We start from the raw sequence: 15873 nt of genomic DNA on the forward strand, positions 1-15873 counted from the left end.
TAATTTCCAACAGAGATAGTATGTCATATGATTATATTTGGGTCTGTACGTATTATAATTACATACATAAACACATCGGAATTTCAGACAATTATGAAGTATGAATGAATGAAATATTATGTAATATGATAACACAATTAAAAACTATAATATTCAGATACACAGTATTATGACAGGAACAATTTGCATCATTTTGTAGTCACTGTTATCACAGGCATTAGTGACAATTTGTGTCAGAAAATGATTAAAAGATCAAAAAGTACTGAATTTCTAATGCCAAAATGATGACTTGATTCTTGATAGTTAACTTTTACATGCTGGACTGGAACAAAGAAAAGCCACTGTGCCAAAGTGCTTTAAAAAATCCTGTGTGTCATAGTTATGTGTATTTTTTCGTATTCTAAAATCTACCACAGAAAGGTCATTAACAGTGAAACACAAACTTTTCTTTCCAGATACCAGACAAACATTTCTGTACATCTGGATAATGAGATGAAATAGAAGGAATTTTTTGATAGATTTTCATAATTTTGTCATAATATTTACACCAAATCTGATGGCATAACCATGACAAATATCAAGTTATCATTCAAATTTATGATTTACTACAAACTCACAAAAAGATCTGGAAATTAATTCTCAATATTTTTTATCTGTTCTCTTTGAAATTGATGGGAGAGTGCTTTATATTGAGATCTAATCTATAGAATCAAAGACAACTTTAATATTATCGTACAAATACTATAAATTCACTTTTGCATACTTGGTTTCCATTTTGTTGCAAAAAAATGTAGATTTATGAAACATTTGATTGACAGTGTTTCATCTCTATAATAAAACCCATTTACAGGCATGGAAGACTGACTCAGTAGAAGGAAGGACAAAGTTGGCCACGTTTGTAAACAGACTATCCGCTATAAAAAAAAAGTATAAGGTCACTTTAAAGTGAAAGAAATGATGTGAAAGTACTGCATACTGACATGAAGTGTGTAAATCTAGCGCTCTGTAAGGTCAGTTGTCAATGACAGAGTTTCTAATGTCAGCTATCGGTTATCAAACTAGGTCTAACATATGGCAGCAAGTCCTTGTCACCTAATATCACCATTTTACTATGTGTAATATGTTAAACCTTTGGGTATTTTATCAGAAAGTTATTTGACTTGGTGCCAGCCATTATACTCTAGTCAGTACAAATGTACAGTATTTATATTGTTGTTTCATCATGGCATTCTAGGAGAACAAACATTTTTGTGGTCAGGTTTGGGAACCCAATAACACAAATCGAGAAGCCATATAAACTGGCATAGGTCCCCACATGTTGTGTACCATAATTTTGGTAGGGAACTCTAGTTAAACATTTGGGAAATAAGATAGATTTTTATGTATACTGAAGTGTTTTACTTAATTCAGTCTCTGTACAAATTAAGACCTGAATAATTAACATTCACTAAAAAGCTTCACTAGCTGCAACTCAGCCGAATGAAACATTTTTTGAAACTAATTTGTTATGTATAATTGAAGTTACTGAACAATATTAAATCACCTGTGAGTAAATATATTTAATAATAATATAATAATAACTTTATTTGCCATATACTGACAAAGCATTGGAAATTGATTTTTCACACAAACTCATAAAAAGAGACAACGGGAATAAAACTAAGAATATAAAAGAATGACACAACAGACAATAAAACACACATGATACTAAAAACAACAAGACAAGTTATAATAAAACAGGCGGTAGATGTACACATAGTATAGTGCAATATATATCCAATCAAGTTGATTTTTAGGTCCGCACCCAAAAATCAGCACCCCAATGAATCCTGATCTCAACTTATTACTATACTACTTATGGAGACAACCGACCTCTAATTAACATATACAGTGTCTAATTATTGGTATTTCAATGATTTTCAGTGAATATATAATTGTTATCTGATCGAAAAAAATAAAACCCCAATGACAGCTAGTGCAGGTTTAATGCAGCTAGAAATCTACAATTTGACTGTGAAATTTCCCAAACAAAAACTATGATAAATGTGTACTATTTTTATTCTGATTTCTGTGTGAACAAAATTGTTAATTTAATGATATTCATATCAAAGGTTATACAAAATCAAATATTTAACGAGTACTATACACACAATTATTAAATACATTTAGTGATATTAATGTTCTCCTATGTGTTGATTTAGTGTGTGTGAGTATTTGACAGTGAAGGGTGTGGATGACATACTCAGAATAACTGAAAATATGTTGTGTTGATATATATACATGATATTGTAGATGAGTAGTACGGTACTTTTACTAGGTTGGTAAAGTTTTACTTAGTCTCAGTTACCCAGATTAGTCGTACTAGGTACGGTCTAGTTTGTGAAGGTAACCCTCTTTCTATTAGAGGGGGATTTATTTGTACACAAAAAAATGAATTAAAATGTTGGTTTTCGAATCAATTTCATGATCTTTAATATTAAGGCTGTATATTGAAAAAAAATTGACATGAAATACTTTTAGAATTTGAATAAGTTATGTGGGAAATATTGTCATGGTTTAAGTCTATGTCACTGATCTGTGTCTACTGACTTTAAATGTAGGTGACTGAGAGCAATCGCAGACACAGATCAGTGTCATGGTTATAGCCTGTCTATGTCACTGATCTGTGTCTACTGACACTAAGTGTAAGTGACTGAGAGCAATCACAGACACAGATCAGTGTCATGGGTATTGCTGATACTTGATCCATGAATTTTAAAGTTGAACCATTGATGGAATTCTAATGGTTGTCTGACAGTGATTGCAACTTGTAATTGTTGAAATATGTCTTGAAGTCAAGGACCTAGCCAGTTTGCAAAATGTAGTACATTCACACTATATAAAGACACTTTTCATTCCCTATTATAACCAGGCTAGGCAATACTAAACTATAACACAGTAAATTCTGACACTTCTGTAGGATACTAAAACCAACTTTCCATTTACATACACAATGTTGTATTGGCTTAATGCTGTAACAATCATTTTGTAATATCAACACACAGAGTGCATGTACTGTGGCATTCCAAACTTGTTTACATCATAAAACTTTGGTTGATACCAAGTGGGTTAAAGTACACAAGTGCAACATGTATTTAGCTCATATTGTCTTTAGCCTTGCCCATATACATGTTAGTCCTGTCATGTGTTGCTAGTCCTGGTATGTGTTGCCAGCCACATTATGCGTTGCTAGCCTGCGATGCATTACTAGCCCTGGTATGCCTTGCTAGCCCTGCTATGTGTTGCTAGCTTTGTTATATCTAATGTTGTTTTTGTGGTGTTGTTTATGTGGTGCTGGTCCTGCTATATGTAATGTTGTATAGTCCTGCCATATATGTTAGCATGAACTAGCCAAACTCTGATAAAGTTTACACACTCAGATAAATGCAACCTGTATTTAGTTTTCCATCATACTCACATTTTAGACTGTGGTATGTATCATATGTTTGTGGTATTGCAATCTAATATGTCATTGCTGATATAATATTTCTCTAGTTCTGTTCACTAGTGACATATTGGTATGATACATGTGTCTGCATGAAAACAGTTTTGTTTAAAAGAACTCACTGTTGCCATTTTTCTCTTATCTCTTAAAAAAAATGGCCATCACAATATTTGTGAAATTATGAAGGAATTTAGACTATTAAGTATCAAAATGGTCATATTATTTCATTACAAAATCAGTTATTCATAAACTTGAATTTTGATGTATGATACTACCATGGAAAATTTGTATACAATTGTATGAGGGGAATTTTATTTTGTAATATTACCATATAAGAATTAAGTTAATTAGTCAGTGTCTATTGTAACTGTGTTGTTCGTTGTTGTTTTGTATTTTTACGGTAAATATACAGTGAATTTTTCCAACTTATCTGTAACTGACTGCCTTGTGGTGCTGTTGATTGGAAAATAGATAAATAAATATAATAAATCGATAAATAAAAAAATAATAAATGAATGAATAAATACAAATAATTGCAAAGTAATGATCAAGACAGTGTATAGCTAGGAAACCACATATTGCTAATTATGGGATATTTTATATCTTTTAGTTTATGACAACACAGAGTTTGTTTACCTAACATTTTTGTGGGACTTATGTGCACTTGCTATGTCAGTCTATGTGACTTTTAAGAGTTTCAAGAGATTTAGCCTGTGTTTAGTTGTTGCTATAATGACTCCTAGCTAGGCCCAGTAGATTTGCTGTCATACCCACACAGTCTATTAAAATCTGTGCATATAGCTCAACTGATGTGGAGAGTACTGGGTGCTTTATAAATAATCTTCATTAAACTATGACACATAGGCTGTGACGTCGTGTTGCTCTGTTCACACCAGCCTGTTCTTGACTGATGTATGAGGGCGCCCTGTCATGGCGTACCTTACAGAGTATATAATAAATTTCTTTTAGAACAATCCAAACAATGGTTAATGTATCTAGCAAAACATATCAGTTGATGAAAAAACAGTGTCACATAAAATTTATGGTGTTTTTTTACATACAATGCATGTACAGAAAACATCTGGTGTGTTTAATACATGTCAAAGAATATTTTGCAATAAAAATTCATGTGACATGATTGAAAACAATGCTGTGACTGTAGGAAGTGGTTGAAGGTCTTAGGGAAGGAAGTTATAAGGAGTATTAAATAATCATCATGTGATCATTTATAGATAATAAAGTAGTCAACAGTTGAAAACCTTCTTTGTTTTCATTTCCTGTTCTCCTTGTAAACAGGAACTACCACTTGGCAAGTCCATGAAACATTGACTTTCAGCCACATATTAACTTTGTGACCACTATATACAAGTCCACCACACATTGACCTTGTGACCACTGTATACAAGTCCACCACACATCGACTTTGTGGCAAATCCACCACACATTGACTTTAATGTACAATCACAGGCCAATATTGTCATGTGTGGTCTCCTGTCTAAATTATTTCCCAAACTAAAAAGATTGCATGATGTCATGAAGAAGTAATGTCTTGATGTCTTAATATTAAATCTATGTTGACGTTGAATTGATTTGAAATGAAGTTGAAATCAGTTCTACTACTACGTAGTAGCTGTTCCCACATGCACTTGTTAAAACCAGTTAAAACCAGTTTGAACCGATTGAGTTGAATCAGTTCCAAACAATCACATGGGGATGGTTTCAAACTGATTCAAAGTACATCCATTTTGAACTGATGCAAATGAAAAAAAGTTAATCAATTAATATCCATTGCTTGATGTTTTTAGCCCCAAAGGAGGGAGCTACATTTTTTGTATTATGTTGGGTGCCATGGTCCATTATATGTCTGTGCATCTTTCTGTAATACATACATCATTTCTCTGTACAATTCATTGTAGTGTAGTTGGTAATCAAAGGCTATATGTTATTAACGAAGAAGTATATATTTACCATGATTCCAACATTTACCCTTGTCAGATACTATTCAACGATAAAAAGAGAAGATACTTTTATTTCTCTGTAAATTGAATACAACTTGAATGAGTGTTTATTTCTTTACCTTGATACAGAGTTGGCAAACACTGAGTCTGGTGCCAAGCAATTGCAAGACGTTATTAACCAATCAGAGTCCAGCACCACACAATTGAAAGACATCAACCAATCAGAGGCAAACAAAAAGTCTGGTACCAAGGAATTGAAAGACGTTAACCAATCAGCCAATGAAGATTCAGCAAATGAATCCGATCTAGAAGAGTGGTCATCATATTCCGGTGATAGTGAATGTTGGGAATCTTATACAGGCAGTGACGGATCAAGTGATGAGATGGGGAAGAAACTAGGCATCAAGAACAAAAAGGGGTACATCATCTATTCTAAGGAAGAATTCAAAGAAGAATATCCTGCTGTTGAGCAGCCCGAAAAGAAGAAAAAGAAACGTCGCTTCCTTAGACGAAGAAAGAAGAAGAAGAAGGACGGAGAAGACAGTGAATGTAGTGTATATAGTGAATACTCTGTCTACACCAACACTAGTTACAACGATGATGAAAAGAGTTTTGGACTCAGAAGAAAGTCGATGAATGATTTCGATGTTAACGAACATGTCATTTATACACCAGATGCAAATGAAAGAGCAATTGATGTACCAGGTGTGAATAATGAACATGCTGATGTATCAGCTGTGAATAATAAAGAGGCAGTTGTTTCACCAGATGTTAATGAAAGTGCAACTGATGTCCCAGCTGGATTTATGCGAAGAATAATTGACCAGAAACAAAGGAAAGAGATGGAAATAGCAGTGAAGTCTGTGAAGAAGGAAGATGATAATGCTCAGAGAATAGAGGCTAGCGTTTCTAATACAGGGAAACCAATTCCCTATGAAAGACTTAGAAATGAGCCAGTTGAACAGCACCACGATGTATATCCACCAACGAGGGCAGTAATCGACCAATCAAATCCTCCCAAGAAACCCCCCAGAGTAAAATCAATGTGTAGTCCAACAGAAGAAAAACAAATAATACCAAGTTTGGATCAAAATTCAGAAGAAATTACGTACCATCCTGCTGAACAACAAGTGTTTGTATCACCATCACATAATGAACAAAGTTTGACAAATGTTACAGACGAAACAACTCAATTAATTCCACCACCAAAACCAAAAAGACTGAGCCAGACACTGCAAGACTCTACTAACAACAACAATCTGACAGTTGCACAGATTCATGTCAACAAGTCTGTAGAGAATCAAGAAGAGAATGAAAGATATGATGAGAAATACATGACTGGAATCAACCAAGATATTAGCGTTATGGATAACATTGATTACCAACTCAATGAAAGTCTCACTGTTGAAAGTGTCATGAAGGAATTGGATGATACCATATCTCAAGCATCCGAAGAATTTGTTATGGAAGGGTTGCCACAGCAACCCAATGATGTAGGTAATGAAGGGACAGTCTTTACGACGGGTGAGGATGTAAAATCTGATGAGATTTTTCAGGAGAGAGGAGTGAATCAGGAAATTTATTATGTCAGCAAAGAGGAGGTGGAATATGGCAGAACTGATCAAAAAATGAAATATATTGAGGGTATAGCTCCCAAAACACCCCCACCCACTCCTGCCTCTGACACCCCTCCAATGATTCATAACCTTGTCATACCATATCAGGAGATTGCAAATCTTGAACTGAACCGGAATGAAACAAAGGCACCAATTGGCTCAGCCAGTAGACAAACTGAAAATTCGCCCAATGGAAAGGAAGGTTCCTCATCCACTACGCCAAGGAGAAGGTATCGTAGTAGGAAGAGTTCTAAAGCTTCCACGGGAACCACGGGAACCACAGAGGATGATTCAGAGGAAGATGAAGATTGCGGTATATATGATGAGAGTTATCGACTATCTACTTGGATTTATGTGGGAGAAAATGATGAACCTGTATTCAGTCCTTCCAGGAACAGTTTACATGGTAAGTCTATTTGATAATGTATCTCTAACAGTTTACATGGTAAGATACATAGAGCTTAATTACTAAATGACAATTTATATAATTAATTGCCAGTTTAGATAAAATAAGTCAGTAACTATAGTAACAAAAGATGATATTAGAATCATGTAATATCATGTCTGGTTCATCCTTCTGTTCTCCAGCAACTCTGTAACCAACCAGTAAATTTACAATTCAAATGAAAGAGACCACAATCAAAGGACAGTTTCTCAGTTTTCACTTTTCACTGTGTGTGTATGAATTTGAGAGACTGAAAGTGAAAATAATGTAATATTATGACAAGCCTAGCTGTATAATTTGAACACAGTGTGAAATATAATGTGCTCAGGAAATCAAGCAAAATGAAAATAAGTTAAAGGCCCACTTTAGATTAGGATTAAAATCTAGGTGTGAAAAAAACGGATTTTGGCAGAGATGTAGAAAAAGTTGATCCAGAACAGAAGAATGAGCCCAAGTAACTGTTATTAAGATATAGCTAATACGATGACAGGGATTGAAACATGGGCCTTTAATAGTAGCTGTGACATATATGTGTTGGGGTTGGTTGGTAGTCTGCTGTCTTCAAAACTATTTTAGCAGCAACTATTACTGAGTTTACTACTTTGTAGGTGTGCCCGTTGTTCCTAATAGTAGAACAAGTTTTATTTTCAGATGTCAACAGATTATCACTATAAACTATTTCTTATCATTTCATAATCACTAGGTTCACCAACAAGTCCGTCAAGTAATGACAGTGGATTCTCACGTGACAGAGTCGAACGTGGGTCCACAAGTACGACTGCATCAGAAGCTGAATTTCAGATGTGTTATCAAAGCATTGCTAGACGAAGAAGAATTGTACGAAGTGACTCAACACAGGACTACACCAGACTCTCTATCAATTGTAAGTGAAAAGGGGAACTAAACTTTAAACTTTGACCTTACATGAACTTTGACCTTCCATAAACATTGACTTTACATAAACTTTGACCTTCCGTAAACTTTGACCTTCCATAAATTTTGACTTTACATAAACTTTGACTTTGGTTCATGTATTTTATCATTATCTATACTAACTAAGAGAGTAATTTTTACGCATTATTGTTTTGCTTTGTTTCTCTGTTCCTGTTGATTTTTTATAAAATTCATGCCATACAACATACTTGGGATAATGACTGTTAACATGTATACATAAAATGTACAAAATAAGTATGTAATTTTGATTGATAGCTGTCATCTATTTCAGTTCAGTCCTTTGAGATAATTTCAGCATGTTAATTGTATTCACAGCTTTATACACCATTTTGTCAAATAATTGAGTGTGGGTATAAAGGACAAGAAATAAAAGTCATGCTGTACTTAGTATTACAATTCAATTTTGTCATCACTTAGTAAATTCTCATCCAGTCTGATTGAGGCATTCACTCCCAAAACAAAAACAATTCAAAAACCCCCAACAATCTACAAAGGAAATAGAAGTAAATGAAGCAATCCGGCCATATTCCCAAATCTGATTTTAATCCGATTCTTCATCCTAAGATTCAGTATTTATTATATATCTTATAACAGACTTCCTCTTCTTCTCTTTCTGACAGTTCGAGAGAGAACAGTGATAGTAAATAAAAAAGATGGCCAGTTTGGATTTCGTATTCAGTATAGTCGACCTGTTCGTGTTACAGGTGTGGATATAGGTAAGAATATCACTGTTATGGAAAACCTCATGATGTAGTTATTGCAGTAAACTTTACAATGAAGTTATCATAGAAAGTATATTGGTATAATGTAATTTTTTAGACATCAACTCAGAGTGAAATCTATTGCAGTATAATGTGATACATATAATAATAATCTTTTACTGCAACTATTGAAGACTTTTTATAAAGAACTAAGTCCTGCTGTATTTTGATTTAGATGTTTTAAACAAATGGCAAACACTTGTCTAAGATTGACTATAATGTGAAATAGTCCAAACTGTAAAATTGTAATAGTGTTATCATAATTGTGGAAGAATGATTTGAAATATATTACTTTTAAAGTGAAGTTTACAGGACTTTGAAGACTTGCTGGTCTTTTTAATTAAATTAATTGTAATTTTTATTGTTTTAATCGTTGTATTCTCATTAATTGCATTATGTCAACCAAGTGATCGACTTTGATGTTATTGATTAACTAGATGGTGCAGCAGAGGATGCTGGTCTACAGGTTGGTGATGCAGTCTTAGAAGTCAATGGACATGATACAACCATGGCTTCACACTTTGATGTTGTCAAACATGTACAGAAAGGTAAGTTAAGTTACCAGTCACACTTCACATCAAATATGTACAGAAAGGCAAGTTAACTTACCAGTCAAACACATACAGAAAGGTAAGTTAACTTATCAGTCAAACATGTACAGAAAGGTAAGTTAAGTTACCAGTCAAACACATACAGAAAAGTAAGTTAACTTACCAGTCACACTTAGTACAATGATGTTGTCAAACACATACTGAAAGGTAAGTCAATTAAAAGTCAAACACATACATAAAGGTATATTAACTTACCAGTCAAACATGTCTAGGAAGGTAAGTTAAGTTACCAGTCACACTTCACACTATGATGTTGTCAAACACATACAGAAAGGTAAATTAACTTACCAGTCAAAGACATACAGAAAGGTAAATTAACTTACAAGTCAAAGACGTACAGAAAGGTAAGTTAACTTACCAGTGAACAGTTCATACAGAAATACACCAGACTATTGTTAAATTACAGAGTAACTGTGATCAGCTGCATCTATAAATGTAACGTTGATAGTTTGGCAGTGGAGTTTATCTTTTCTCATACATAAATATTCCGTAAACTTGAAATTTGTTTTTGTAAAACTCTTAAAATGAGTGTTTGGTGATGTTCAGGCTGCTAACCACAACACATCGATAAACTTTGGTATATGACCACAAATGTTTTCTTTGAGTAAATCAATACGCCGTATTCCGGTTATCGAAGAAGCCCCGAAAAGATAAAAGATATGATAGTTTGGCCACTAGGGGCGCTGTTTTAGAACCGGAAGTGAGGGCCAGAATTGTAGAGCATTATTGCAAAGCATAGAGTCTATAGGCATCGTAACCACTGACTAAAGATTTTCTGTCATTCCCCGTAACTTTACGCTATAATATTGCATTATCGCCCATCAAATAACGAAATAGCAAATTAACCTCTTGTTCTCCTAATATTTCGCGTAAGTTTGGCTCTGCAATTCGACCGTGAGGAAAACCCAAAAGTAGCAACATTTTGAAACGGGTAGTACACTGACATCTCACTCACGTTTTCAGTGTGACCTCGTCCATTTGCGTTACCGTTGGAGAAATTGTAGCGATTGCTTCCAGTCAAACATCGGAACGGAAAAAGGTACAAAAACAGAGGAAAGAACCCTCAAAATCACAATATACGCTACAGTTATTGCAGCTTGTATAAAACCAATCTGATTAAAATCCGATGTAGATGTCGGCTAATCGTTCATTGCTATTTTACTTTCGTTATTGTGCCTGAATTGACCTTCGTGGTACATGTTTGATCGCCTCATCTACCGATCAGGACAAAAACGTAAACATGTACCACGAAGGTCAATTCAGGCAAAATAACGAAGGTAAAATAGCAATGAACGATCAGCCGACATCTACATCGGATTTTAATCAGATCGGTATAAGACATGGTATGAGGTTTTTTATACACTGATGGTCCTGAATGAAGAATAGCAAGCTAACCAAAGTGTGATAGTAAAGATGAGTATATCAATACAAATATGTTTATGCCAACTTATACTAACCAGTACATGAAATGTTTTTTTCCGGACAAAGTTTTATGATTTCACCCGTGGTGCTACACCACTGTTCTAATAAACAAGAAAGGCCTAAGTATGCGGCGACATCAGTTACAATATAAACATGTGGCTTGGTAATTGTCGACCGAACTCTCAATATTGCAATGACTGTAGCTGGAAGCTGTTCAATCTGATTAAAATCCGATGTAGATGTCGGCTAATCGTTCATTGCTATTTTACCTTCGTTATTTTGCCTGATATTATTTTTCTTGGTACATGTTTAAATTTTTTAGCCTGATCGTAGAGGAGGCGATCAGGCAAGCTAAAAAATGTAAACATGTACCAAGAAGGTCAATTCAGGCAAAATAACGAAGGTAAAATAGCAATGAACGATCAGCCAACATCTACATCGGATTTTAATCAGATTGGAAGCTGTTGTCAGATTTGTAATTTTCTAATCGTTCTTTTGTCAAGCAACAGACACCAGTAAGGTAAAGAAATATGTTTATCATGTCTACATCGGGTATATTTCGAAGGTCCTCCGTCCAACTTTCAATGTTTCCGCTGTCGATTAGTTCTATCTTTTGATGCTTGACATCCACTATTCGTCTCCTCTTTCGTTTTCTCAGAAAATTATCATTTTCTAGTGTTTCAAGACCAAGGTTGACAGCATTTCTGGCGATATCTAGTAGATTTAGAAGTAGTAATTTTCCACTCTTTTATGAATGCACGGAGTTCTTTTACGCCCATTTTGTTGACAGCTTCATACATCGCCATACTATTAGATGCCATGACGAAAATTCTGGCCCTCACTTTGTCAGATATGGTGCGCCCTCTCGCGATACTTTCCTGCGAAACAACCGGAAGTTCGATAACCGGAATACGCCGTATTGAAGTAAATTAAAATGATAAAAACTTTGTGGTATGTTTTATACAGTAAGTGTAATCAATATTGTAGAAAGACCTTCTGATTATAATATTATATTATGGACTATTTCACAGGAGGTGAGAGCATAAGTTTGGTTGTTGGTACACGTATCTCCAATGCCCTCAATTTACCGTCAGACCAGCCGATAGTTGCCGGCTTTCTTCACAAACAAGGACAAACTGGTTTGAAGTTATGGAAGAAAAGATACTTTGCATTGAAACATGATCATTGCTTGTATTACTACAAGACAGACAGGGTAAGTTGATTTATTTGTTGATATTGCGAGATAACCTATATAAATGATTCTACTACAGTATATATCTCATATTTATATTGTGAGTTTGAGAAATGGACACACACTTCAATATCGCTGAAATGTTTACAATGTCATAAGAATTTGAAAGTATCTGACCATTTATTTTCTTTTTCTTTTACTGTTAGAACCTTGATTATCAAAGTAATGTTTATGTTTTCCGTTTTAGTTTGTAAATTGTCTTGGATTTTATCTCTGTTATTGTATGTTTTTTTTTAGAGCAGGCGTTATAATTACTATTTTAGGGATTTAATATTGTATTATCTTTACCTTACCTTACCTTACCTTACCTTACCTTACCTTACCTTACCTTACCTCACCTCACCTCACCTCACCTCACCTCACCTCACCTCACCTCACCTCACCTCACCTCACCTCACCTCACCTCACCTCACCTCACCTCACCTCACCTCACCTCACCTCACCTCACCTTACCTTACCCTACCCTACCTTACCTTACCTTATCATGCTGAAATAAAGTCTAATACATTACACAATTGTAACTCTATTCAAATGTTGAGATGTTCTGTATAACTCTTTGACATTGACTTGGAAATGGCAGTGATACATAAGATGCACAAGTATTTTTTATTTTTTATGAATCTAACATATTAGACTTTTAAACAGGTACAAAACTAGACTGAACTCTTGTCTGTTTCCTTTATTGATTTACCCCCCTCCCCCCATAGGAAGGGAATTTAGTAACAGTTAACAAATTAAGATTTTGAGATTGATTTTATTTCTTCAGGAGAAAGAGCCAGTTGGTGCCATAGTATTACCAAATTATACAGTCACCAAGGCCCATGACTGCAGTAAAGAATTTACATTTAAATTGACCAAATATGGTGCAAGGACTTACTACTTGCAGGCTGCTAATGAAGATGAAATGAGTCGGTAAGTTAATGATTATATCAAATTAGATTGTAGATTAGTCTAGTTTCTGATGGACCATATTCCGTACTACGTTGTCTTCATACTATACTGTCTAGTCAGTCCCATTACTCTCACACAGAATTCTGTGCCCCCCCCCCCCCTACAATGTTCATATAAACATGATGATGTCATCATGTCCCCATGTGATTTTAGTTTAAGCAGACTGGAGGTGGAGTCCAGGTTGGACATTTGCATATCATAGTCAAAACTGAAAAGCTGTACCAAATGAATATTAATGTGCGATGACGACAGCCTGTCAATTTGTGATGGATTACATGAGCTCTTTGTGTTTCGCCCACCATGGGGTTGAACCACATTTAACTCCTTGAGTAACGTGAATGACTAGACGAAATAGTATGAAGATAACATAGTACGGAATATAGTTGGTCAGGAACTAGACTAAATTGTAGATGTATAATGTAGCTACATATTATTGACAAATAAAGCTTTAGGTACAGTAGAAGTAAAATTAGATGAACAGTGACTACACAGAGATTGAGCAATGGACAATCAGAAGTATTAACGGCCATTTTTTCACTCAGTCAACCAACAATATATTCACTAAAAAGTCAAATTACCCAATAATTTACCCAGATATAAGGTGAAGAGGTGAAAATTTAGCTTATACAAATGTCAGTAAACTTGTTTGCATATATGCTGACACAAGGGAACCCGGAAGGGACTGTCTGTTTATGGTATATGCAGTTGTGGCCTGGGAACCTGGAATCGACTATCTGCATATATGCAGTCGTGGCCTGGGAACCTGGAAGGGACTGTCTGCATATGGTATATGCAGACATGGTGTTGTAAGGGTTAAAATCATTTTCTATCATGTCTGTTTTATAATTGTACATCCTAGATGGGCCGGTGCCTTAGCTGAAGCCACCAATGCTAAAAACAAAGCTGATCCATGGCTTGGTATAAGTACACACAATGTTGGACTGCCAGCGTACTCCATAGCAAACCCTGAATGTCATGGCTATCTTTATAAGATGGGAGGTAGACGTAAGAACTGGAGAAGACGATACTGTGTACTTAAAGATGCTTGTCTGTATTATTATACAGATGTATCAGCAACTATGGCTCAAGGTAAGAGGATAACAGCTAGGTGATATTACAGACCAGAATAACAATCAACTAAGTATCATGGGCATGTGAATTGTTTATGTAAATTTTAACTGTTTACTGAGTTTTCTTTCCATTGTTTTCAATTCTTTTGTTTACAGCAGAGGAGACTTAGTGATGTCATTGCATTATGACCACACAACTAGTGATGTCATTGCATTATGACCACACAACTAGTGATGTCATTGTATTATGACCACACAACTAATGATGTCATTGTATTATGACACCATAAACCGATGATATTATTTAATTTTGGATACATTGACTTATGATGTCATAGAATTGTGATCACATAAACTAGTGATGTCATGGTCGTATGACAACTCAAACTGATGATGTTATTTAATTTTGGATACATTAACTGGTGATGTCATAGAAATGTGTTCACATAAACTAGTGATGTCATTGTAGTAAGATTTTTTATTTGCTTTATTATTCCTACACAAATTAGTGATGTTGTTGGATTTCTGAGTTGTGCATTTTTGACTCAAATTAGTTGCCGAAAACAAATAAACTTTTAACTAAAGTGACAGAAACCAACTGAGTTGTCAATCAAATATAAACGTAACTTATTAAGAAATTAGTATTTCTCAGTGTCATGGAAATAAAATTATGAAAAAAAAGAATAAATTAACATATTGTTTATCTGTAGTCATTGATACATTGTCATGTCATCTTGTCTTCTTGTTACTAGGTGTGGCTCATTTCCATGGTTACAGTATCCAAGAAACCGAATTTGGCAACAAAAAGTTTGCATTTACTCTAAAACCACCAAATCCTGAAATGAGAACATGGTGTTTTAATGCTGATCATGATGTTGATAGGAAGAGGTGAGAATTTGTTTTTATTTTTGGGTCAAATTTATTTTTATTCATTGTTTTGGAATATCTAGCAGCCATACAGTTTTACTTCTCAGGATTCAATTCTAGAACATATTGCATTCTGGGTACAAGGTCACCAACTCCGAAATCCTAACCCACTGTATGACACAAAGTGTTGGTTTCTTACTGAAAGTATGTGAGGTTGTATCATTTGTATTGTCATAACTAGGCAAAGCCCATAAGCTCGGACAGGGTAGATTCAATTGTGACCGACTGCCTTACGATGATATTGTAGATAACACCCTCCACGTGGAGAATGTGCGTGCATAGTCATTGCGTCGCAATGCATCCTTGGGTAAAACCACCATAAAAACATTGCATAGTTTATAGGACGTGCATGCATACTAGTCATTGAACCGCTTATACACGGTCGCTGCGTGAGCTAATATTAGTCTCTGCTTTGCCAACTG

At 34.8% G+C, this 15873-nt stretch overlaps 1 protein-coding gene across 1 annotated transcript in view; it reads left to right on the top strand.

Moving 5' to 3' along the window:
- LOC144444931 (uncharacterized) overlaps window positions 1-15873 on the top strand; it is a 34900-nt gene that overhangs the window by 15089 nt on the left and 3938 nt on the right. The window contains exons 2-9 of the mRNA XM_078134483.1: window positions 5572-7464; window positions 8207-8386; window positions 9078-9173; window positions 9656-9766; window positions 12283-12464; window positions 13270-13415; window positions 14314-14543; window positions 15277-15412. Of these exons, the coding sequence (XP_077990609.1) occupies window positions 5572-7464; window positions 8207-8386; window positions 9078-9173; window positions 9656-9766; window positions 12283-12464; window positions 13270-13415; window positions 14314-14543; window positions 15277-15412 (2974 nt within the window). The remainder of the gene's footprint in view (window positions 1-5571; window positions 7465-8206; window positions 8387-9077; window positions 9174-9655; window positions 9767-12282; window positions 12465-13269; window positions 13416-14313; window positions 14544-15276; window positions 15413-15873) is intronic.

The sequence above is a fragment of the Glandiceps talaboti genome, chromosome 13 (assembly GCF_964340395.1).
Source record: "Glandiceps talaboti chromosome 13, keGlaTala1.1, whole genome shotgun sequence".
Classification (NCBI taxonomy): Eukaryota; Metazoa; Hemichordata; class Enteropneusta; family Spengelidae; genus Glandiceps; species Glandiceps talaboti.